General features: G+C 30.3%; 2 protein-coding genes across 3 annotated transcripts; one reads left to right on the forward strand and one right to left on the reverse strand.

Moving 5' to 3' along the window:
- The first annotated feature begins 6,694 nt into the window (after positions 1–6,694).
- On the forward strand, positions 6,695–10,351 carry LOC107935253 (leucine-rich repeat receptor-like serine/threonine-protein kinase BAM1). Its single transcript, XM_016867820.2, has 2 exons — positions 6,695–9,402; positions 9,713–10,351. Exons 1-2 carry the CDS (start codon positions 6,801–6,803, stop codon positions 10,189–10,191), a joined length of 3,081 nt encoding a protein of 1,026 aa, XP_016723309.1. The 5' UTR covers positions 6,695–6,800; the 3' UTR covers positions 10,192–10,351.
- Positions 10,352–20,114: 9,763 nt separating this feature from the next.
- On the reverse strand, positions 20,115–23,174 carry LOC107935268 (malate dehydrogenase, glyoxysomal). Of its 2 annotated transcripts, none has more exons than XM_016867841.2 (8): positions 22,535–23,174; positions 21,879–22,193; positions 21,470–21,559; positions 21,302–21,385; positions 20,870–20,905; positions 20,657–20,746; positions 20,457–20,551; positions 20,115–20,373 (listed from the first exon to the last, which is right to left on the reverse strand). In XM_016867841.2, exons 1-8 carry the CDS (start codon positions 22,829–22,831, stop codon positions 20,301–20,303), a joined length of 1,080 nt encoding a protein of 359 aa, XP_016723330.1. In that variant the 5' UTR covers positions 22,832–23,174; the 3' UTR covers positions 20,115–20,300. The 2 variants fall into 2 exon arrangements, with proteins under 2 accessions (XP_016723330.1, XP_040935778.1); XM_041079844.1 differs by having other exon boundaries at positions 22,504–23,083.
- Positions 23,175–26,855: the final 3,681 nt, after the last annotated feature.

Here is a 26,855-nt window from a genome sequence, read left to right on the forward strand (position 1 = left end):
GTGCGCATCACCTTGAAGTATTTTTCCTTATCAAACAGGAAGTGCTCAAGCTCCTTGGTAACCCGCGCTTCCTCAAACCAATATGTTTCTAGACCTTTGGCCTTTTTTTCATCTATCAGTGGAGCAACAACCTATTAAGCTCACAATCATCTAAATCACATTCACTTAGGCCTTGAGTTCATTAAAACCCTGTTTGATGGCCCCAATAGTATCTCTTGTATTATTGCCAAGATTTTTTATTGATTCCTCAAATATCTACTTCATTGCATTCAGAGCATCCATCGCTTCTTCACTAAAGGTGTTCACCTATCGGATTGCTTCCGCTAGGCTATCTCAATCTCTTGTGCTCGATTACTCATGACCATGTGGGCTTTCAAGGTGGCCACCATGGCCTCAAATTCCTCATTTCTGTGGTGGTCATTCTAGCCACTTGTATGGGGAACCTTTAACATATTGTTTAGTGTCATCACCATTTTTTAGTTCTTAACGATGTGATTTTGCTAGCTTTGATACCACATATCATAGACTTAACTTTGTTCGTACGGTTGCAAGCCTGTGAGGCGCTTGGATGGATGCTTCTACTCAAGTCAGCCAATAATCTCAATAGTTTGTTAAGACAAGCATGCTACAAGTTAGTCTCAAGCTATAATTCTATTCTGTGGGGCATAGCAGATGCCCCCACATTACCTCACATTTTCCTGGAGGGAAAAATGAGTTTATTATATTAACAACATTACAAGGGGTTATAAAAGGACTCACTTACCCACACCATTAATGGGTCGTAGGAGCAGCCCTTGATGGTGACCTATTACATACCTTAACTGGTGGCTCAGTTCAACAACTGTCGACTGTCTATCCCCAACAAAGATGCTAAAATGTTTTTATAGAAACGCCTACCAGGAAACATTAAGATGTTTGAAATGAAGACACTTTCCTAAATACAAAAGATCTACCCTTTCTCAAGTTCCTCTACATGGGTGGCTTGGCATCCTACCCTGTAATGGTCTTACAAGGTTGGATCATGGCACATGGCAACTTGCATGACAATTGATGTATATTTCATGTTAACATTACACTATTTGTTTTATATGATATATCAACATATAACTTAAAAATCATAAAAATATTCAAAAAAAAGTTTAAAAAAATAAAAAAGCATAATGTACACGATGGATTACCATGCGAGCGACCGTGTATAAAATTATTATTGTTAATAATTAAAATGTAAAGGTTAATAGTTAAAATTTTCGTTGTGAATTTAAAAAAATGCAGAAGAGCTCCATGTATTAAGCCAAAAGATAATTAATTTCATTGCAAAAGTTAAAGTGATTCTACTCAAAATTTTATTACTATTTAGAAAAAAAACTATAACAAGGATAATTTAGGTTTTTGCGTACCTATATTTAAGTCCCACCACGCATAATTACTTATAACTTCTCTTCCAAGATTACTTTGAATTTAAGTCCACAATGTGTAGGCATTGTGGGGATATATTCTGGATTTCAGTTTGATCATGTTTTGTATTTTTTTCATTCTAATTATAATTACTAGAATGTATATTATTTGTAATTGCATTATACATGGAAGAATAACAAAACTCGATTCACCCAATGAATTTCAAATCAATCTTTTTAATGGAGCAAATTTTATTTTATTTTATTTTTTTGTAGAGGAGGGAGCGAAGTGAAATGAGGGATGGGGATGGAATGTTTATTTTGTTTATTATTAAAATTATTATTTTACTCTTATATATGTATAATTAATTATTAAAAATATTTGATAAATATCAAATTAAAATTAGATGAGGTAAGACGAGAATTGATATATTTGATTTCTATAAAAAAATAATAACAATTTTTAATAGAGTACATTCATAATGAAATGAGAGGAACGATAAAATAACAGGTATTAAATTATCAAAACAATAACGAATTTGGCATGTCCCCCAAAGTTTAGTATGTCCAGAAACACCAATTATAGTGTCTTGAGAGACAACAAAAATTGACCAAAGTTTTTATTTAGTTACCACCACAATCTCCAGCAAAATTATTAATGTTCAATAACTATTAATCCAACATCCTAAAGAAAAACACTAATCATATTTCCCTCTGCCAGCTCCTCACATTTTTCCCTATCCTCATAAGAACTGCTTTTAAATGAAATGCCAAAGGCAAATTCAAGCAATTTGGTGGAAAATTTTGATATTGGTGGGCTAAAGTGAAGGGTTAATTCCTGTAGATATCCTCCAACTATGATTCAAATTTTAAATAGATCCTCACTATTAATTTGAGTGATGTTGAACATATTTAAACTATCTGTATCAAATTGTAAACATATGTGCATTCAACTGCGGAGCCAGAATTTTTTTTTGGGCAGAATTAAGTTGTATATTTTTACTATAGTAAAAATGTAATTTCATCATTTTAATAGCCTATATCTTTATAAATTTTAAAATGTCAAATTTTTATCATTTTTGAGGTCAAAGTATAATTTTATCATCACTAATTTAAAATTTTATAACTTATAAAGGGCCTAAATTAAAAACTTACCATTTTAAGGGGGTATGGCCCCCTTGGGTCTCTACTAAACTCTACCATTGTGTGTATTACTATAGAATTTGTTTGAATCTAACGTGTTAAAGAAAAATAATAAAAGAAATAGTTTTCTTAAATTTTAATGTCATTTTCTGGGTTTTTTTAACAAGTTAATTAGAAAGTAATATATTTACACTTTGATTTATGTGTTTTTTCATCATATCATGTTCGAATAATGGTGTTCACTGGCTGTACCAAGCCTAGGCTTGATTCCAAAAAATATCTAGACCGAAGTTCGACCCCTCCAAATGATCCATTTCACAATTTAAAAAATTAAAATATATTTTTTAAATTTTTTATATATTAAAAATTTTTAAAATTCAATTAAAAAACTAAACTCAAGTCTAACCCAATCGCGGTTTGAGCTAGTCGAGCTAAGAAGGCTGCTCAGCCCATGAATAATTCTATGTTTGAACTAGTATTTAACCCTTAAATAAATAGGAAGACTGATGGAAAGATCTAATTGATATCAAATGATACTTTGAAGACTCAATTAGAACATTTTAAAATTTTGACAATAATTTAAAGATGTTTTTTGCAATTAACCCATAAAATAAATGATGATCTATGATGTGTTATAATCATTATTATATTTCTATATAAGGTTGATATGGATACCGTCCAAATATAATTTTATCGTTTCCTTCTATTAGTTATATCATTAATCCATATGATTTTTGGACTAAATTATTAAATCGAATTACTTTTTTTAAAATTATGGAAATAGGTCAATTTTTTGAAAAATTACGAGAATGAGTCGTTTTTTATAAAACGCTTCTACCTGAAAGCGCTTTTTCCTTCTAACTAGTAAAACGTTTCCAACTGGAAGCATTAATGAAAAACGCATCTAGCTCAATGCATTTTCCCCCAACAGTCACTTCCAACTATTATTTAAAATAGTCGTTGCCACCCCCCAAAGGTAAAAAAAAAAAAAAACTATAGACCCCACACTTACTAATTTTTCACATTTCTCCCTTAAATTCCTCGAATTCTCTCTTAAATTTTTTACTAAAATTCTACTTCTAACTAAATTCTATTTTTTATTAATATTTTCCAGCTAGAAGTGCTTGTTTGAATTTTCCTTAGAAAACAACTCCAGCTAGAAGCGTTTTAGCAAAAACGGCCCATTCCCATAATTTTTCGAAAATTCAATATATTTCCGTAATTTTAAAAAATGGTATATATTTCCGTAATTTTAAAAAATGGTTTTATTTGATAATTTAAACTGATTTTTTTTATTATCATTGATGCAGAACTTTGACCATAGATCAAGTTGCATTGAGCCTCTCACACATTAAAAAAAATTAAAAAATTTATTATGGATGTAAACAATTTAATAAAAAAAATTGTTTTATAAGGTAAAGGTTAGTGTAAGATTAATATTTTTAAAATCAAAAGTTTTTTTTAACCAAAATTTGATTTTTAGATAGTATGATTTTTATTATGCTCACAACTCTAAATTTTTTATTGTTGTTTTTAAATATGCTAAATTAAAAAAAAATCGGAAATATTATTAAAAATTAGGAAAAATCTGAAAAAAGTTAACATAAAATTAATTCAATTTCAATGTATCATTAAATTAAAAGAAAATCAAGAATTGTTTAGACTCGTGGTTAAAATTCGAAGATTTTGCACGAAAAATAAAATAAGCCCAAAACATTATAGTCGATTCATCTGATTTTATTTGATTTTTTTGTTTTTCTATTTATTTCAATGGGATTTTGTTAATTTTCTAATTGAGTTTCATTCAACCAATTGATTTAATTTCAATAACACTAATTTTGTACATTTTTATATTAATCTTGAAATTAGAAGTTAATAATTAGATATTTTTATTTTTAAAAAAATAAAATAATGAGATAATATTTAATATGTGATGACATGTGAGAATAAAAGAAAGTTTACTTTGGTTTATGAAATTAATAGAACAATAAATGCCCTAATAATTGTTAAAGGGTCAACCTCCACAACTCCTCTACATATTTTTCTGCCTTTTCCAAAGAAAATACAAAAATCAGTCTTCCAATAATTGCCAAAATCTTCCTTACCATCAATGCTGATACCATCATAATTCTATTTTTCATAAATTTTCTCGAAATCAAATATCTATAGTTGGTAGCAATGATTGATCCCATCTGTCATGGGTGCTATTTGAAGAGGTAAATGATTGGCCATGAAATGTGTTCTATTCTCACAGACAAAGATCGAACTCCCCACTTCATAGTTAAGGAATTAGGTAAGCAATCACCACATCTCATCTTATGATTAATTGTACTAAACATCCCTAAACTATGGCATTCGTTCTAAATTGGTCCCCAAACTTCAAAATGTTCTAATTATATCCTGAACTATCAATGTTATTAGGTCATTTCATTATTGAAACTATTAATTTAACTTTAAATGACATGTGAAAGTTTATGTGACATATCTTAAAATGAAAATTTTAAAGAAAGGTAAAATGTTACCGTATAAATTTTAAAATTAAAAACTAAAAATAAAGTAAAATTGAAAAAATAGAGTGAATGATAATTTCTGTAAAAACTTTGAAAACTTTAAAACCAAGATTTTTACAACATTTATTTTTGCAATATTCATTTTTCTTTATTTTTCCATTTTAAATTATGTCACATAAGATTTAACATCTCATTTGACGGTTAAATTAACAAATTTAATAGCAAAAGGATCTTATTGATATAACATCGATAATTTAAGTATATGATCAGAATGTTTTAAAGTTTAAGGATACATTTAGAATAAGAATAATAATTTAGGGATGGTTAGTACAATTAAGTCTTTATAGGACATCAACATTTTTTTTAATATTGAACGAATTGAATTAAGAATCAATTGTTTTAACAGATAAAAAATCGAATCATTTATTAATTATTAATTACAACATTTTAATAATTATTATTTTATCTTTACATTTTTTTATACGATTAAATCAAAATTCAAAAATTCAACCTACACAATTTTTCCAACCAAATTATAATACATTTATTGGCTATTTATATCCATATAAACTACTCAATCACATCAATAATAATAAAAATAATATATGGATGACCAAATAAACTTTTTCAAATTTAAGTTGATTTATAAACCCTTATAAAATCCCACCCCCTCTACCTTTAATTTCTCAAGTTTTGGTCACCAATTTATTTATTTTATTAAATAAATTGTAATTTTTCATATGAGAAAACCCATTTATTCAAACTTGTACCTAATTTCCTTTTACCAAATTTGGCTTAAGCCGCATTGTTGTAATATTGGCTTCTTTTTCATTTTGTTTAATAATTTGAACTTTGATAGCTGGCTGGCTGACTAAAATAGTAAAAAGAGTGCTATTAATAATTTTGGGTCAAATAATTGGAATAATTTCAACATGTTTGGAAATTTTAGCTTTGCTTAGATTTAGTACCTTCAAACCAAAATTCTCCTTCACTTTAACCAATATTTACTGTTTATTTCGGTCAATAATTGTGTCAGATAACAAATTGGTGTTGACCATCTACTTCCCATAACTTAATTTTACTGTTAATTTCAAATAATTTAGATAATTATTTTTGAATTAGGGTTATTTACATAAATAATTAATTTTTTGGAGTAAATAACCTAATTTTATTAGCTGGTTAGCTGACCAAAATAGTAAAAAAGAGTGCTATTAATAATTTCTTTTGATTCTATTTTGGGTCAAATAATTGGAATAATTTCAACAAGTATGGAAATTTTAGCTTTGCTTAGATTTAGTAATTCAAACCAAAATTCTCCTTCAACCATGGTTTAGCTTTAAACATTTGGCATCTCCACTTTTCTTCTTCTTCTTCTTAATAGAACAAAAAAGGGTCTAATTATAAAGGTTAAAATATGCTTCAACTCCATGTATTTTTTATATATTTAAAATTTAATCTTTTTATTTTTATATTTAGTAATTTAATTTAATTTAATTTAATTATTTTTTAAAATTTAAAATTTGTTAACATTGTTAAAATATTTATAAATTAAATCTTTTTGGAATAAAGAAACTTGTCCAATGATTGTTAAAAAATACAGATATACCATTAAATTATAATTATAAATAATTTTTTTTTTAAAAAAAACATAATAAAATGACATCTCTGCTTACTTGCTTCACTCCTTTTATTCACTTTCTTTTCCATTTCCGTTTACACTTTCCCTTCCCTTCCAATTTCCATCGCAGGGAAAATGAGGTTACTCCTCCTCCTCCTCTTCCTTCTTCTTCACATTTCCCACTCCTATGCCGCCGGCACCGCCGCAAGAGCCGTTACGGAGCTTCGCGCACTTATCGCTGTTAAATCCTCCATTACCGACGACCCTCAATCTTACCTCTCAAACTGGAATGCAACAACTCCCCTTTGTTCATTCGCCGGAGTCACGTGCGATTTAACCGGTCGGCACGTGACATCCATCGATTTAACTAACTTCACCCTGTCCGGAACCCTTTCCCCCTCGCTTGCCCACCTCCGTTTCCTCCAAAACATCTCCGTCGCCGACAACAATCTTACCGGTCCTATCCCGACGGAGCTCGCCGTCCTATCCAATCTCCGTTATCTAAACCTTTCCAACAATGTTTTCAATGGTTCCTTTCCTACCCAGCTTTCCCAGCTGAAAAATCTACAGGTACTCGATTTATACAACAATAACATGACGGCGGAGTTGCCGGTTTCCGTCACGGAGCTTCCCAATTTGCGTCACTTGCATTTGGGAGGGAACTATTTCAGCGGTCAGATCCCGTCAAGTTACGGCCGTTGGGAGCATCTTGAATATTTAGCCGTTTCGGGTAACGAACTCAGCGGTAAAATCCCACCCGAAATCGGCAACTTAACGAAGCTGAAGGAGTTGTACATTGGTTACTTCAATAATTTTGAAGGTGGTTTGCCGCCGGAGATCGGGAACTTGTCGGAACTCGTTCGTTTTGACGCCGCTAACTGCATGTTATCCGGTGAAATACCGCCGGAGATCGGTAAGTTGCAGAAGCTCGACACGTTGTTCCTCCAGGTGAATGCACTGTCTGGCTCCTTAACTCCCGAGCTGGGAACCTTAAACAGCTTGAAGTCCATGGATTTATCGAACAATATGTTTACCGGTGAGATTCCAGCGAGTTTCGCTCAGCTCAAAAACTTGACTCTTCTCAATCTTTTCAGAAACAAGCTCCACGGACAGATTCCTGACTTCATTGGTGAGTTGCCCGAGTTGGAGGTCTTACAGCTATGGGAAAATAACTTCACCGGAAGCATTCCTCAGAAGTTGGGCAGTAACAAAAAGCTTCAAGTTCTAGATCTTTCGTCGAACAAGTTAACGGGGACTTTGCCGCCGGACATGTGCTCCGGCAACACGTTGCAAACGTTGATTACTTTGGGTAACTTCTTGCTTGGTCCAATCCCAGAATCGTTGGGGAAATGTGAATCACTCAGTCGGATTCGTATGGGTGAAAATTATCTCAACGGGTCCATCCCTAAAGGCCTTTTGGGATTACCACAGCTTACACAAGTTGAGTTACAGGATAACTATCTAACAGGGGAGTTCCCGGTCACTGATTCTTCCATTTCCGTGAATCTCGGCCAAATCAGCTTATCCAACAACCAACTTTCCGGGGCTTTACCGGCTAGCGTCGGTAACTTTTCCGGTGTTCAAAAGCTTCTTCTCGATGGCAACAAGTTTTCGGGTCCAATCCCAGCTGAGATTGGGAAGTTGCAGCAACTTTCAAAGATTGATTTCAGTCATAACAAGTTTTCAGGATTGATCCCACCAGAAATTTGCAAATGCAAGCTGTTAACCTTTGTTGATCTTAGTCGAAACGAGCTTTCCGGTCGAATTCCGACTGAGATCACAAGTATGAGGATATTAAACTTCCTGAATCTGTCGAGAAATCATCTCCTGGGTAGTATCCCTTCTTCAATATCCACTATGCAAAGCTTAACTTCCGTTGATTTCTCGTATAATAATCTCTCCGGTTTGGTTCCTGGCAGTGGTCAGTTTAGTTACTTCAACTACACCTCATTTTTGGGGAACCCTGAGCTGTGTGGTCCTTATTTGGGGCCTTGCAAAGATGGGGTTGCTAAAGGAACACATGAAACTCATGTTAAAGGTGGACTCTCTGCATCTTTGAAGCTTTTGCTCGTAATAGGCCTGCTTGTCTTCTCCATCTTGTTCGCAGTCGCAGCTATAATCAAAGCACGGTCCTTGAAGAAAGCGAGCGATGCTCGGGCTTGGAAGTTAACCGCGTTCCAGCGCTTGGAATTCACTTGTGATGATGTTTTGGATTGTTTGAAGGAGGATAACATTATAGGCAAAGGAGGTGCTGGGATTGTGTACAAGGGATCCATGCCTAGTGGTGACCAGGTCGCCGTTAAAAGGTTACCGGCTATGAGCCGAGGGTCTTCCCATGATCATGGATTCAGTGCTGAGATACAAACTCTGGGGAGGATTAGGCACAGGCATATTGTGAGACTGTTGGGTTTTTGCTCAAATCATGAAACCAATCTCTTGGTTTATGAGTATATGCCTAATGGGAGTTTAGGAGAGGTTCTTCATGGGAAGAAAGGGGGTCATTTGCACTGGGATACCAGATACAAGATCGCGGTCGAGGCGGCTAAGGGACTATGCTACCTTCATCATGATTGTTCCCCTTTGATAGTCCACCGGGATGTGAAATCGAACAATATCCTCCTCGACTCAGAGTTTGAAGCCCATGTTGCTGATTTTGGCCTTGCTAAATTCTTGCAAGATTCTGGCACTTCCGAATGCATGTCCGCCATAGCTGGTTCATACGGATACATAGCTCCAGGTATATACCATTCTTTTTAACTAAAGGGTTCAAAGAACTTGATGTTTCATTTGACTCTTAATGATTTGCGATTGGATCATGCATGAAGCATTAATACCTACCAATAATTTCCTCTGGACTTTGGTTTTGACTTTGTGTTACCATGATTTGGTGCTATTGAAGTTCATATTTTCATCATTTCAATCAATATATGCAGCTTTCGAAGTACATCAATTTAGTTATAGTCTGACCAGCCAAATTTTGGTGGTTCCAACTGTCCAGTAGTAATTTCCCTTAATATTTCATATAATTCCCCTGTATATTTTTGCAGAATACGCCTACACACTGAAGGTAGATGAGAAGAGTGACGTGTATAGCTTTGGTGTAGTCCTGTTAGAACTAGTCTGTGGCAGAAAACCGGTAGGGGAGTTCGGTGATGGAGTCGATATTGTTCAATGGGTTCGAAAAATGACAGACTCAAACAAAGAAAGTGTCCTCAAAGTCCTTGATCCCAGACTCCCATCAGTTCCTCTCCAGGAAGTGATGCACGTATTCTACGTCGCCATGCTTTGCGTCGAAGAACAAGCTGTAGAGCGACCAACGATGAGGGAAGTGGTTCAAATCCTAACCGAACTCCCAAAACCACCAAACTCAAAACAGGGAGACACCACAATCAATGAGTCCCCAACATCACCATCACCAGACACAACTCTAGACTCACCTACAACAACAATCACAAAGGACCCAAAAGACCAGCAACAACAGCCCCCAGCACCTAAATCAACACCACCTGATCTTCTTAGCATTTAAGGTTGTCAATGTTTCAAAGGGGGTTGTAGTTTTATTACTACTTTCTGTTCTTTTGCTCCAACTTTAAGGTGTTTAAATGTTTGATGCTTTTTTGTTTTGTTTTGTACAGTAGGATTGGTGGGTAGGTATTTGTTTTATAAAAAAAGCTAGTCTTTCATCATGCTGTACTGCTGTCTCCAAATGCTCTGCTGCTGCTTTTTTTTTTTTCCTTCTGTTTTATCAGTTTATGAAACAGCTGTTTTAACTGTTAAAAGCTCTATAAAAAAAAATTCAAGCTCCCCTGTAAAATATCCAAGGAAATGTGCCAATGGTTTTAAGGAATTTTTGGAAAAAGCAGTATAAAAATATTGAGATAAGACCCATTTGGAATTTTTGGGGTTTATCGAAAATTAAAGTGAAATATTGAATGGATGAGCTCATGCACACTAATAAATTAATGGCTTTTATTTAAAGGGTTATGTTAGAAATAATGTAAAACTTAGTCCTCGACATTTATTTTTTTTATCAATTTCGCTCATATTTTATTTTTGCATTAAATTTAACCTTTGATCTTGTAAAATGAGTTTATTTTGACCATAAATTTTTCAAAAAGAATCGATTAATTTTTTTTAACGAAATAATGATTAAAACTTTAAATTTTTAAACATGACAATATGTGTTCCACATGTACTTCATACTTTTTTTTATAATTTTTAAATTATTTGTCGGCATAATATAAAAGGTAAATAGTGTCATGCCAACACAAAATACATGTGGGTTGCTACGCTAACATCATTAAAATATTACTATTTTAGTTAGTATTTTTATTTAAAAAAACAATTTGATTTTTTTCTTGAACAATCTTTTTATAGGTTTTGATAATATCTAGCTCCTTTTTAATACAATGTTTAGAACATCCTATAGCCCCTCCTCAACCCGTAAATAGGAGGATGATGCGCTTCAGCACACTCGAATCCATGTCTTCTTATATGAACAATAATGCCTATGCTAATCGAGCTAAAACTCAATAGATAAATTTTGATTTTTTTAAATGTGGTGAAATAAGAATTTACATTAAAAATAATTTTGTTCTGTAAATAGTAACACAAAACTGCCTATTTTTTGTAGTTGGGTATTCACAAATCACACATGGCACATGTCATGCAACTTCTAAATCACATGTAAATGCTTTGTTTTATTTTTATTTTTAGTTTGTAACCTATTTTGCTGTATTGTCGTTTTTGTTGTTTGCTGCACAAATTATTTTTAAATATATTGGATAATGACATTATATTTTTATTTATATAAAATTTTCAAAAAAAAATACTGAATAAAATAATTAAGTATATTATTAATTTTCACTTATCGTCGAAATTGTTAAGCTGATATTATTAAAAAATATGTTTGAAATATATACCGCTTTTAAAAAATAAATTACCATAATTTTTATTTAAAATTATCTAAAATAATATAAAATGTTATATTAATAAAGTAAGAAAGAAATTAAAAATAAAATTAAGTGAATTTAATTTAATTTTTTGATAATATATCATCATTTAATTCATTGATAATACATAAAATTATATATTATCAGACATCAAATATAAATATTATGTTAAATCCTTAACCAATATTTCTTAGATCCTAATTAAATGGATTATTAATCGAATTGCCATGTAAGAAAATAACAACTCGAATTTTTCAATTCAAAACCATACATAATTAGAACTAGAAATTACTTAAAATGGAAATGACCAGAACAAATAATAATAAAAAAACCCTAAAAACTCTGACTGAAAATCTTGAGTGACTTGAATTTGATCCAAATTAAAATCCAATTTGACCTTAGCAGACTTATCTTGACCCTAAACTGACCTAACCCGTTGCCTTCATAACATTCATCTTTTTGTTTTGAGTTAACTGCATCAGACATCTTTAAACTATGACTTTCATTTTAATTGATCTTTAAAATTTAAAATATTTTAATTACATCCTTAAACTATCAATATTATATCAATTAAGTCCTTTCATTATTAAGACCATTAATCTAATTGTTAAATGAAACATCAAATCTTATATAGTTAAAGTTAAAATGAATAATTCAAAGAAAACTAGAACATTGTTGCATAAAATTTTAAAATAAAAACTAAATATAAAGTAAAAGTGAGGGAAAAAAAAAGAGTGAATGGTAAAGCTTTTGTAAAAGTATTGAAAACCTCTAAATTAAGATTTTCAAAGCATCCATTTTTACAATATTTATTTATGTTTTTTTCTTAAGTTTTCATTTTGAATTATATCACATATAGTCTAACATATCATTTAACAGTTAAATTAACGATTTAAGAATATAATTAAAATGATTTGAAATTTATGAGCCAATTTAGAAAAAGTGTCATAATTGAAAGATGTTTGGGGCAATTAACCCTTTTGTTCTAAATGACTTCAATTAGTGAAGAAAATTGATGTTATCTCACAATAATTGGACTTCCTAACTTTTGCTTGCTATTGATTTTCTTAAAAGGATATTTGAAAAATTATTATACTTATTAACCTTAAATAGGAGGAAAATATACATTTAAATAACTTTCAACTCATAATTCTTTTATTCTTTTATTGTTGCCATTATAACATAATTACTCGAGTTAAGACTTAATTAATAATTTAACAATAATTAAACTATTTATATATATATATATTTCACACATGATGAAACTTAATTCAAAATAAAATTTAAATTAAAAATATATACATGCATAAGTACGTATAATAAAATTCGAATTTAAACACTCAAAATCTTAACATTTTGATCTAACATTCAAAATTATGATTAATTAATTAATTAATTACATAAATTTTAATAAAATTATTATATGGTTGTTGATTGTATTGTATAAATATTAGTCCCATGGAACGTCAAATCCAGGTAATGAACATGGAGAAGATTGGATTGGAGTGGCATTTTTCGTTTTCTGGAATCCCAAAAGATTTTGATTGATGGGATTAATTCAATTGATGGGTTTTATTTTCTTGCAATTCAACATTCTTAACCTAAATTTTCCTAATGGTATTATCTCAATTTAGTGATAAGAACGTTGGATTAGTAGTCATCAATGAATAGAATAATATATTTTAAATTTAAATTGGTATGATGATTGATATTAAAAATAAAAAAAAGTTATTTTATAAAAAAAATTTAAACTGTAAAAAAATTTTCACAAAAATTATATTTAAAAAAAACAATGTAATGTATTTTAAATTATTTAAAATAATTCATTTTATTTTCGACCATGCATTATTGTTTGAAATTTTAAATCCAAAGTATGTCAATATGTTATCGGACATTATATTGTTTTTTAATTAGGAAGTTTTTTTTTTCTTTCATCATTCATATATCTTTTTTTAATTTCCTTTTACTTTTTAGGAATGAAGTTGTGATCGGAACAATAAAATTAATGGTGAATTTGAATGAATGGCGCATTTATTTACAGTTAATTTAAAAGTAATGGTGAATGTGAGATTAAATATTGTATTGTGAGATAAAAATAAATTAAACACACTGCATTGTTCATCTAAACCTATCCTAAAACTAATAATAAAATATGCATTTAGTTAATAAAAAGAAAAAGAAAAATTGAAACTATCATTAAAATTTTTATGAAATATAAAAAAAGTGAAAACTATGCATATTATTATTTATGTTTTGTTTGTTATTATTAATGAGTGTCCACTCCAACATAATAATATTAAGCTATATACCTATAATATTGTCCAAAATCCAAAGGGGGATGACGCTATTTTTATAACATTGGAGACCCACCCAATGACTTGAAGTTGAAGGACTTCAATTTTAATTTCATAGTAGGGGCATGGGACTACCTCATATGCCCCATTCAAAGAGGAAAGCTAACATTTAATAAAGGCTTCACCATTTGTGGCAAAGTTGGTGGGATTTTGCTATATAATCTATCTCTATGATAATGAAATTAATTATTTTTCCAATAATTTCAATTATGCTTCTTCTTTTTTCTTTTTCTTTTTAAATTATGAATCGAAAAGTTACTTATATAATTTTATTTGTCAAGTTTGGTTATTATACTTTTCAAAAATCGAGAAGCTAGTCCAATTGGATTGTTGTCTATAGACTATGTTGTTAAGTATATAATTGATTTAAAAATCAAAAGTTTGAGATTTATATGTAAGGAATTAGTAAAACTTAATAGTATCAGTTCATGTATTTACCATAAACTAGATTAGCTTTTAAGCTTTTTGTAAAGTAGGAGAATTAAATTTTGACAAAATAAAATAGAGGGACTAATTTCTTAGTTTTCATAAAGTGATAAAATTCGTAATTAGACACTTTTTAATAGGTCAAATATAGTTTTGGTATTTTTATTATGTTTAAATTTGAGAACCAATTTTTATACTTAAATTTGATATAATTTAATCCTTTATTTTTATAATACCATTAGTCCAAATGGTAAACACTATTAACTATTTCTGTTTAAGATGCTACTGTGAACTTTTCTTAGAAACACCTCTTCTAACACACGCATATACAAAAATCCATATCAACATGATGGCTTGGAGGGATGCATTGAAGAAAATAACCACAACATTTTGATTGAACCAGTTAAACATGATTTAACTATTTGGATTTATTAATGACAAACTAAATTTGAGTATAATAAAGAAACCAAAAATCATAATTTGGCCATTTTTTTACGTAAACAAAGAGACAGGGTTGTCATAAATGCTTAAACTCAAATTTTAGTCCTTTTAAAAGTGATTGCACGAAATATCAAAAAATAAACTCGAAATTCATCTCCCACTTCCTTTCATACATGTGCTTTTGCATGTTTTGTCAATTTTGTGAATAAAAAATTCTTTTGTTTCCCCTTCTGATGTTGCATAAATGTGAGCATATGGTCCCTTCTCATTTAGGGTTCTTGACAGGTGAAGCGAAATTACAACAACAAGGACAAAAAAGAAAAGCCTTCAAATAATAAATTATATAACTAATTGGTTCTTCCATAGATCTTCTTATATGTTAAAGGCTACAAACTTGGAATTTTTTTTGGGGGTCCTTAGATATCTATTCAAGGATCTTATACTGTCGGTTTGGGGTTGAATTAGGCAATTTAGCACATTGGATGTAGGGTTAATTAATCACTAAATAATTGCCAACTTAATGAGTGGACATCAATGTTCAAAACCTAATCCCACCTACTCACTATCTCACTTTAAACCAGCATTATTTTCACCTTCCATTTTTCATTCTTTTATCTACCTTCACAATTAACATACCTTCCATTTTATTATTTTACCTAGGGCTCTAAAAATGTCAAGAACAAACCTATAATATATAAATAAAAAAATTGATAATCGAAATATATCCACGCCTAAACCAAAACAAATCTGAATATACCCACACATATTTATTCAAGAGAATTGATATATATATATATAAAGAGTTTATTAACTACATAAATATTTTTTTATAAAATTTATTTCTTTTTTCTTGTGAAGGGAATATTCAATGGATTGTGGTTGAATGGTAGAAACCTTAACAAAGAAGAAAAATTCAAAAGAAAATCGAGTTCATTATTATTGCTCAATGATTGATGAGGAAGTGAGAAAATAAATAAAAAACAAATAGAAAGGACAAAATATTAGGAATGGAGAGCATAAAAATGAGGTAAATGTGATAAGGTGGAATAATAATATGGGATGCATGTGTTTCAGGATTCTTGTGAATAGGGATTTTAATTTCATACTATCAATAATCAATTCCATTTAATAAATATAAAATTTAAAAAAATATATTATTCAAATTTTAATTTAATTAATTCATATATTTTTTTTTCAAAAATAATATTCCGTAACTGAAATACTTGAACATAAACAAAAAAAATAGTATAATAGTAAAATTATACTTTAACCCCTTAAAACAATTACTTTTTAACTTTGTTGTTTTAAGGATTGGTATCTGTAACCCATTTTCTTCCTCGTAACTTAAATTAAGTCGGAAATAATTTTGATGTCCATTTAAAATGCATGCATCCGACAGGGGTGGGGGGCACCCAACCAAGCAAAAAGGACTGGTTTTTTCTTTAGCAATCTTCAATCTTGTCTTTATTTTCTTACATTGGAATCCACTGCCTCCTTCTAAGACTATAGATCATAGATTAAAATTCAAACCATGACAAAAAAAAGAAAAAGAAAAAGAAATATTAATTATTTTGTTGTGATATTTTAAGACTAAATGATGTAAGATGAAAGTTGTGAATAAATCCATGTATGTAGTCTCCATCTTCATTTTCTTTTTTGCCTTCCAATACTATCTTTAGCAATGGTGACCACTCAACAGATTAAAAATGAATTGGGACACCATAATTTCCCACTAATATATGTCATTCTTCAATTATGTGGATCCAATGTTTATTTTGATTTGCCCCTATCTTTTCCAATTATTAGGATATTTCTCTCTTTTCTTTTTCTTTTTTTAACTCATCATTTTTTTTACTTCGAGAACAAAAAAAGTTTAGCGTTATGTTTTTAAAGTTGTAACTTTTTTAAAGTTTACGGAATAAACGTAAAAAAGGGTTTGTATTTGATACTTTGATAATAGATAAATTTGTATACTATCAACAAGAGCTTAGCTAGGGATAGATTAAAGCCTCAACCCCTTAATTAAACGAAATAATAGAAGTTTTCGAGTTATTAATAATTTGATTTAAATTATGTTAAAATAAAACTTTGAACTTCCTCCCTCAAACTTTATAATCTTATTTCAGCTCCCTCAATACCAAATTCAACCATATTAAAATACATCATCAATAAATACTTGTCATGTTTTTATACATAAACTTATATACCATCAGTGTATCAAATATAAATTTTATAAAAATAATTGAGAGACAAACAAATTAAAAATGAGAGCAACTAGGGTTTATGTATATATATGTATGTAGTCCATGTTAGGGGCTAGACAATTAAGAGGCAAAGAGCTATATGGATTTTGGAATGAAAAAATTGGTACAAACTGCAATAAAAGTTGAAATTAGGGGAAGAAAAAGCTAAAGTCCACAATGTAGGTAAAGGACTTGATTAATACAACAAACATAGATGTTTGTGGGAACCCATGTTTTTTTTTTCAGCATCTGCTTTAAATTTTGTGTCATTGAAGTTAGGGTTTTCTGACTTCTTTAGCTTCATTTAAGAATTTATGATATAAAATTTCATTTAATTTTTTTTCATCAATTAATTTGGGGTACCATTCTAGGCCAATGCCCACATGCCTTCATTTATTGCTATTATTTTGTTCTTTCATTATTTGTGGTTCTCTTGGTTACTTCCCCAATTTTTTAGGTACCATGAATATACCATTCCTTCATGCTAATTTATTGTGCTTATCCATATGCTCACCTATATTATAATATATCTTAAATAACATAAATAAAATTTTTATTTTAGCTTAAATTTAGCTCAATTTATGCTTAAATTTGAACGAGATCTTTGAAAGTATCGAAGTCGTTAAATAAAGATCATAATTGATATTAATACATGAATTGATATTTAAGTTTGATATATTTTTTTCTAATGTGGTACTCATATCATTTTTTGATCCAATGTGTGACAAAAGTTATACATTTTGATACCAGAAAGTAACAACATTAATTTTGTGTTTAATTCGAGTTTCATAGTTGATTTGGTGAAAATTTAAAATTAGCTAATAATATTAGCAATTAGTATTTATCACATCAACCCTAAAATTCGAGATAAGTCACATCTATCAAACCGTATTTGACAACTTACACGTAAAACTAAACATATTCACAATTAATACTAAATTTATTCTATTAACAAAATCATAAAAAATTTAAACCTAATAATATTAACAATTATCTTTAATTAAATCAACCCTAAAATTTAAATTGAACACTAACGAGTTAACACCATTATCTTTAAATATGAAAATATTTATCAAATACAAATAATAGATTTAAAAAGAAAAAACACTTTTATAACAATATTCTCTCCTAGAATTTGAAATGTACAAGTACTTTAACTTACCTACAAGATTAAGATCGTAGGGTCTTTGATATCTATGTTCAAGTAGTAAATTCTCAACAGTGCATTATAATGATTAGTTTTACTGATAATTATTCAAAATGCATTAATTTACTTGTACTTATTAAAGAAACACACATATGCATGGATAGATTGATTGCTGGCCTCCTAAATGATATCAAGGACTCCCCTAAAAATAACCACTCCCACTTTCCATCCAATAATTAAGACACCGTTTCACTGCAAATCACAAACACACACACACATATAAAAGAAAAGAAAAACAAAAGGATAGACATGACAAGACCTTTCACGTTCATAACTTTTGAAAATTCAACAAAGAGAAAGTGGAACCCAAGTGAACAAAATAGACTGTAAAAGGAGAATGAAAAAGGAAAGAAAGAAAATTGCATTAAGTGGACTTTAGCTCAAACCTGTCTAGCATATCTAGAAAACAAAGTTTGGACTATAGTGCAATATTAAGAAGTATATACATGTGTTTAGGAATTAGAAATAAGATTAATATAAGATTATGGAAAATTAAAAAATGTGATAATTTTTGGACAATATCATATAAAGAATAACTTAGTGTATCTAAAAAGGATGTGGGGGCAGGGGGGAAATACTTTATCGTCAATATAGTTCATATATTATATAGATGATATTCCATTAAAGCAACTTTTAAACCTTAAGTCCACTCCACTAGTTAATTTATATATAGTATTTCAAACCTGCTCCCTTTATACTTTTCAGTAAAAAGATCGAAAAAGGTAAATTTCATAATAATAAAAAAAAACATCAACAGATAATGTAACAGATATTTTCATGGAAAAACTTGTGGGGGTAGAAAAAAGAATACCTTTTGGCAGTGAATTTGAAAAAGGAATAAACTTGATGAAACAAATTAAAAAAAAAAAGAACAATGTAATGTTTCATGGGGCCATCTTTATAGATTCCTATTAATTACTTCAACTTAATATTTGGTTCTTACTATATAATTAGAAACATTATCTTATTAAAATGGTATCAAACAATTACAATCATACTAAATAGAGACTTGACAATCTTAAGAATTCACTATGAAAATTGAGGAAAGAAATTTATATTAATAATATATTAGTAGAAACCATTAGAATCAAAGCTTCAAAAATAAATAAAGTAGCACTAAATGCAAATTGCTATCATGTGAGCTTTTATATGGCACCCTACTAGGAAAGGCAGAGCAATTTCTGGCACACGCGAAGCCCTTATTCTCCTTTTTCTTTTGTCTTCTTTTCTTAGATAAAGAAATGAAGAAAAGGGGCTTTTTACATTTGTTTTGCAAAAGAGGTAATCATTTATGTTTGGTTAAGCTTGTAAATTTAGAATCTTTCTCAGCTTTTTAATTAAAAAAAGGTTTAAAAGAAAGTAAAAATGAAACATGCAAGTAAACTCTTAGTTTACATATGGGCCAGAAAATGAGCCAAAAATTGGACAGAATACCCCCATTTGATTGGTTCATTTATGTTTTAGAAATTTCAGGCCCAAAACATATAGGATGTTGACTCACCCCAGTTACTTATTGGCTTAGCTTTACAATGTAGAGCAGTAAAGGACCAAGATTTTTCACCAAGGTGAAAGGGCAGTAATGGCTGGAGTTTACTGCTGAAGAATAATCCAAGCAGACAGGCTGTTTACATTTAGAACCAAAGGATTTAAGCACCCCTTGATTTGATGAGAGAAAAACTATCAATTGAGTAACACGGAATAGGTTCGAGTATTTCAGGAGAGACTCAACCAACAAACATTCCGTGCTCCGAGTATAAGGAAGGGTTTGCTCGATTTAACTTATTCTGTTTGATTATATTAGAATAAGAAATGAAATAAATGAAAAGTTTACAAACCATTTCCTCTATTTATTACATGAATCTTTTACCATGGTCCATATTTGCCATATTGGGTCACATCTAGGAACCCGATGGCTAAGGGTTTATGTAGAACAAAAGAGGAGAGTTACCCCTTATTCTTACAAACTTTGGTTATCAGAGAAAAGGTAGATTTGGGGGTATTGGAGTACCTATTCATTTCTTGACAAAGGCAACCCCCTTCTCAATGCTAGTTTCTAGTTCTTTCTTTGCCTTCTCCAAGCCAACCCTGTTGATTATCATATGGGAATTTTATGTTAAATTTAGATAGGGACAAATTATATATATTGCATGTTAGTTCGAAACGCATACCTCTCATACTCATTTAGTGGGCCAAGAGGGTATATTTCCTCAACTCCGCAACGACCGAGTCTTACCTTGGATGCGAAGAAGGGCAATTCAGTCACCTAGAAGGAAGTGTACTAGTTGTTACTATAAGCTTAAAAGAAAGAATAAGGAAGGGGAACGGCGCAACAGGGAGAGCTTTTACTGTAAAGACACAGATAACATACATGAGAAGCCACAAATGCACATCGAACAATGTCAGCATCACCTCTTAAGCCCCGAAGACATGCATCGGCAAATTGAACCGCAGCATATGCCTGCACTTTCGTTTATGTTTTTCAATATGCATTCAGAACCAGCTTATAGCCTAAAACCATGTCTTACAGAGGAACAAACAAAATCTGTACTCGGTGGTGGAGAGAGAGAGAGAAGTAACTAACCATCGATAATGTTGCAGACCCAGCACCAGCCTTTGCCTGCAAGAAGTTACAAATTATGATTACTCACCAGCTGTCCAGCATGTAAACACCATGACGGTAACAATATGCAAGAACAAATCAAATAAGTTTTCAAGAACCAAGGCATGATGCTGCATTCTAACATGAACAAGTGAATATGTCGGTAAAACTAAGGGAACCGTGTAGCATAGTCAGCTTGATTATTTATTAAACTTAGCTAACATGAGTCCCATGGATCATAGTGTACTTTTGAGGTATATTAGCCAGATGTGCTCTACAGGTGCAAAATTGTGATTTGCTCAACATTTTGTCTTGAACTAACATAAGTCCCATAGATTTGATTACTTTTAGTTCACCATAAGGTTTCCAGCTATCGGAGTTTTCAGTCTAGAAATCAAAACATAAATGCTTTACCTCAACGACTTCTGTACCACCATTCTGAATGCGGTTTGTCAGATACTCGATTTCTTTTTGGGTGAAAGAGCATGGAGGCTTAACCTGTATAAAGGGAACAGTGAGCTCTTACATAGAATGTTCTTTCTAATACGAAATTGTTTGAATTGAAAACAAGTACTTTTCAACCTGAGATAGAAGGGGTAAAATAGTAACCCCTGCGTGTCCCCCAATAACCGGAACATCAACCTCCCGCGGATCAAGACCCATGACTTCTGCCTATAAAGAAACCAAACTAATGAGGGTAAAAATTATAAGAGAACATCAGAAATGAACATTAGTAACAGTTTATCGCACCATAGATTATACAGTTTCCATTATAGGCATATACCATACATATACCATGTCGGAAAAAAACAGATCCATCAATGTCTATCAGAATCCAGACTTGGTTCATTACCAGTGAAGAAGAATATACATTAAAGGCAAGCATTATGATTACCATACAAAGGAAACCTATTCAACATTGTGTGGGAAAATCCAGAGTTGGCAAATTAACAACAAAGAACGATAAAACAATGGCAAGTTTTGTAGTTACCACAAACGTATTGGCTCTAACAACATCAAGCATTGTGACTCCCAGAAGTCTGTTTGGATCAAAGGTGCCAGCTTTCTTGAAAACTTCTGCAGCGATCGGAACAGTGGAATTAACAGGATTACTAATCAAATTGACAATAGCTTTGGGACAGCACTTAGCTATTCCCTCGCACAGTGTCTTAACAATTCCAGCATTGATGTTGAAAAGATCATCCCTTGTCATTCCAGGTTTCCTAGGAACTCCAGCTGGAATAATTACAAGGTCCATTCCTGTTAGAGCCTCCTCCAATTGCTGTTGCCCCAGAAATCCACGTACCTAAAAAATTCAACAACATTACTAAGAACAACCATAATTCTTATATATGGATTATATTAATCAAGCATAAAACTTGTGGGGTAAAGTTGTCAGCTTCATTGCCTATTGGTTTCAAGGTTGAATTTTGATGCGTTTTTATCTTAACTACAGCTTGATCATAATTCTATCTTGATTCCCATTCAACAACATGAAATTCAACTCAACAAGCAAGAACAACCCAGAAATACTCTTAAGTCTACCAATTCCATTTCCACCACTAATTAGAACTTATATATGGATTTCAATTTTCAATCAATAAAGAAAATCTTACGTAAAAGGGAACTTGAAAAACACTAGCATACCACAGCTCCAGTATCCATGTGGCTAATATCAGCAGTAACACCAGGAGTGTTAACCACATCATAAAGATGAAGAACAGAAACCAAAGGATTCATCTTCATCAACAATGATAACGGTTGCCCTATCCCACCTGCCGCTCCCAAAATCGCCACCTTGAAACCAGTTAACCCACCTTTGGCTCGGCAGTCAGCTCGACCCAAACCCGAACTACCCTCCATGTGGGAAAAGCTGGGTGGGTTGAGATGAGCCGAGATTGTTGCAATTCGTTGGTTGACTCGAGAATTATTGGTCTCCTGCATATTGAATGCCCTGCTTTTAAGAGGATTGGAGGTGAAATGAGTGATGGGGTTTCTTCAAATTGCTTCGAGTTTATAAATTGATGGAGTGTCTTGTGTTTTTGGTTGCAGAAATGGGTTGCTGAATTGGGAAACGTGTAAAGCTATCTTATCTTGAACTGCACATTCCCAGAAAAAAATTAAAAATTTTGCGTTTGGAAGCAATGGGAATTCTGTTAGAACTTTCCCCACTTCTACGAATCTCTTCTAATGTCAAATCTCAAATCATCCGCCGATTTATTTCTTATGAACTCGTTAGGCCCGATTTAGACAAGGAATGCATGTACTTCTCGAAGCCCAAGAAAACTCTTTAGGGCTTTAGGCTCAAATTTCTTCTTTTTGATAGTGGTGGAGGGGGTCATTGCCATGGTTATCTAAATCGAATCAATCCATCGGATCAAAAATTAAAAAATTAATTTAATTGGATTAAATTATTTTTAAATTTTTTTAATAATTTATTTAATTAAATTATTTAAATCGATGAACTAATAATTTAGTTGATTTAACTATTGATTTAATTTTAAAAACTTTGGTGATATAGCTTAAACTCGCACTATTTAAGTGTTAGATAAGAGTTCTATATAAGTTAAGACAATTCAATTTTTTCTAAAATATTATTTGAAATTAATTACACCAAACATCCCTAGTCTATGAGTCTCATTTTAAATTAGTTCCTAAACTTCAATATGTTCTCATTACATTCCCAAACTATTGATATTATATCGACTAGGTCTTTTCATTATTAAAATTGTTAAATTAACCGATAAATGACACATCAAATCTTATGTAACTAAATTTGAAATGAATAAATAGAACGTTTTTGAATAACTTTTAAAAGTAAAAATTAAAAATAAAGTAAACTGAAAAAATAGTACACTATAAAATTTTTGTAAAAGTTTCGAATACCATAAAATTAAGATTTTAAAACATTTATTTTTACAATATTCATTTTTATTAAAATTTTCATTTTAAATTATGTCAGATAGGATCTGATGTGTCATTTAACAGTGAAATTAACGAATTTCATAATAAAAGGACCTAATTGATAAAACATCAATAGTTTAGAGATGTAGTTAGAATGTTTTGAAGTTTAAGACTAATACAGAATGAAGGTCATAAGTTGGGGATGTTTGGTACAAATAATTCTATTTACTTTTTTATGTATTGATTGCTCATATTAATTTTAAATACATGTTTTTAAAAACAAGTGGTCAGGAAAAAGTAGTAGTAGACTTCTTTCCCAATTATTCGACTGAGTTCAAATCTTAGAATCATCACTTCAGTTTGAACAAAATTAAACTTAGGCCATAAAACTGATAAAAATACACGTAATTATACAAATAAATAAATAAAATTGTTATATTATTATATATATAAGCAACTTACATCTCAAAAAGCGGTGAAATTCAAGATATTCGATGACCAAGCATTACCAGCTAAAGAGAATCAACATCAAAGATCCTAATATATTAGAAATTCTATCACACGCGTATACATATAGAAATAATATATTTAAAACATATGTAATATGCAAATAATGTGGGTGAAATAATTTGTGTAATGACATTTAAATGTATAAAAATATTAAAATAAAGCTTTAGTTAAAACGATAAGAATAAGATTTTATAGATGTTAAAAGTATGAGTTCAAATATTAATATTTGCAACTTTTTTATTAGTTTTTTTTTCTTAATAATAACATGACTTATTTAAAATATGAAATGATATTTTAATAATTTTATTAATTAAATTGGTGTCCAATTGACTTATGATATCAACTCAGTCACACGCTTGAACAATAAATAAGATAAATAGATACTTTAGATATATACATCTCTTTCTTTCTCTAAACTTTCAAGCTTTACCGTTACAAGTCAACTTAAATATCGAAAATCATCTTGAAACACAAATTCCGACGCATTTACCATACGGAAATTCTAATCAACCAAACCCAATCTTATCATCTCAAAGTGGATCAACACAAGCAAATTCTAATAAATAATCCACCTTTTTCCTCTTAGCATTTCTTAAAACTTAAAGTAATTTGAATATAGGTATGATACTTGATGTCCTTATAAATAATTCCACCATTTTCATAAACTCATCCAATTTGAACATTGGTAATACGTCAACAACACTATTGCCTTTTGCCCACCTATACAATCAACATAGACAAAACGTCGGCATTCTGGTCCCAAGCTTTAACAATCACAGAAGAAGAATAAATAGGGTTTCTAGAAAGAAATGACGTCGTTTTCTGATTGCAATGTCATGAATTTATTTGGGGAATTGACTTTGGTGACGATGGCTGTCTTAATGTTGGGACATTTTAATTTTTTGTAATAGAAAATTAGAAATTAGATTATTAGCTAGAATTTCATTAGATTAATTATAATTAGATTTATATAATTTTGTTGTTAAATTTGTTAGTGTATTATTTTGATCAAAAAGATTACTTAGTATTAATGTAACTAAAAATATGAAATTGGAATGAACTTGAATTTAACAAATTAATTATAATTGTATTAACAGTAGACCTATTCATGGGCTGGGCTACCCATTCAGGCTCAAAGGCTCGCTCAAAATTTGGGAGGGTTTGGACAAAAATATTAGGCCCAAAAAATGAGTTTTGGCAAAAAAATTAGGCCCGTTTAAAATATGAGACGGGCTTGAACATACAAGGTCCAAGCTCAGCCCGAATTGACCCATTTTTAAGTTTATAATACTTTATATTATGTTATTTTTATATATTATGTTATTTAGAACACATTAAAAAAGAAACTTATACTAGATATATAATACTACTCTAATATAAATATTAAAATAATATTAAGATGATTATATAAAAATTTTCAATAAATAAAAAAGATATAAAATTATTAAATATTAAAATTAAATAAAATAAATATATTTTTTAAAATAATATGGGTAGACCTAAAATGGACTTGACTTAAATTTTTTTACAAACGTGAATGAGTTTGGGCAAAGTTTAAACTCATATTTTGAGTCGAGATGGACTTAACCAAACATAAAATATGTTAATATCAACTTAGGCCCAACCTGACCCGGCTTATGAGCACCTCTAGTTAACAGTTGGATTTAAATTTTAAAATTTAAAAAATATAAAGACTAAATTTCTAAAAGTAAAACTACAGGAACTAAATTCTAAATTTAAAAGAATATAAAGACTTAGCATATTTTAACACATTTTATCTATTGGGTTAAAATATATATATTAGATTATGGTATATTCATAATTATCTAATATACATACTTATAAAAAAATTGATATAAATATTAAATAAGATTTTAATTGAATAATAAAGTATAAATGTTTGTTAAAAAAATGTTAAAACTATAAATTATGGTACATCTAAAAGCCTTCTCATAATTTTTAATACTTTTTTAGCTAATTTACAGTTAATTAATGTTTAAAAAAACAATTATTTTTGAGAAATCAAAGGGAAATTAATTGGTTCTCAATTTTATTTTTATTTATTTTTTACGTAGGAGCAGTCCAAGACCACTTTAAGTAATAATGGCCCTAGGCCTAGTTACACCAATAATGATAATCTTTGGTAAGGTTGTTGAAGGGTGAACCAGCTTAATTACATCAAAGGCCCTTGGAATTCCAAGCTCGTAAAAAATCTGCACACATATTAGCTTCACGATAAATATGATCAAGACTACAAGTCCAATTGCATTAAAGCAGCTCACAATTCCGGATCACTAAGGAGAGAGGATCATGTTGTTACAAAGGGGTCAAAATATTGTTATGTTCCCATACCAGAAGAAGACCATTATATATAGCATAAAACTCAACTTTAGTAATGTGCCAATATCCTAACTTCCCAATAAAGCCAAATAGCCAGGATTCAACATTATCCCAACATACACCACCCATAACTAGATTTTTTGGATTCGAAATAGTCGCAACATCCACATACATTTTTATAAGTTTTTTTAGCTTTGCATTAGCTTTTATAATC

This window comes from Gossypium hirsutum, chromosome A02 (assembly GCF_007990345.1).
Source record: "Gossypium hirsutum isolate 1008001.06 chromosome A02, Gossypium_hirsutum_v2.1, whole genome shotgun sequence".
Taxonomy (NCBI): Eukaryota; Viridiplantae; Streptophyta; class Magnoliopsida; order Malvales; family Malvaceae; genus Gossypium; species Gossypium hirsutum.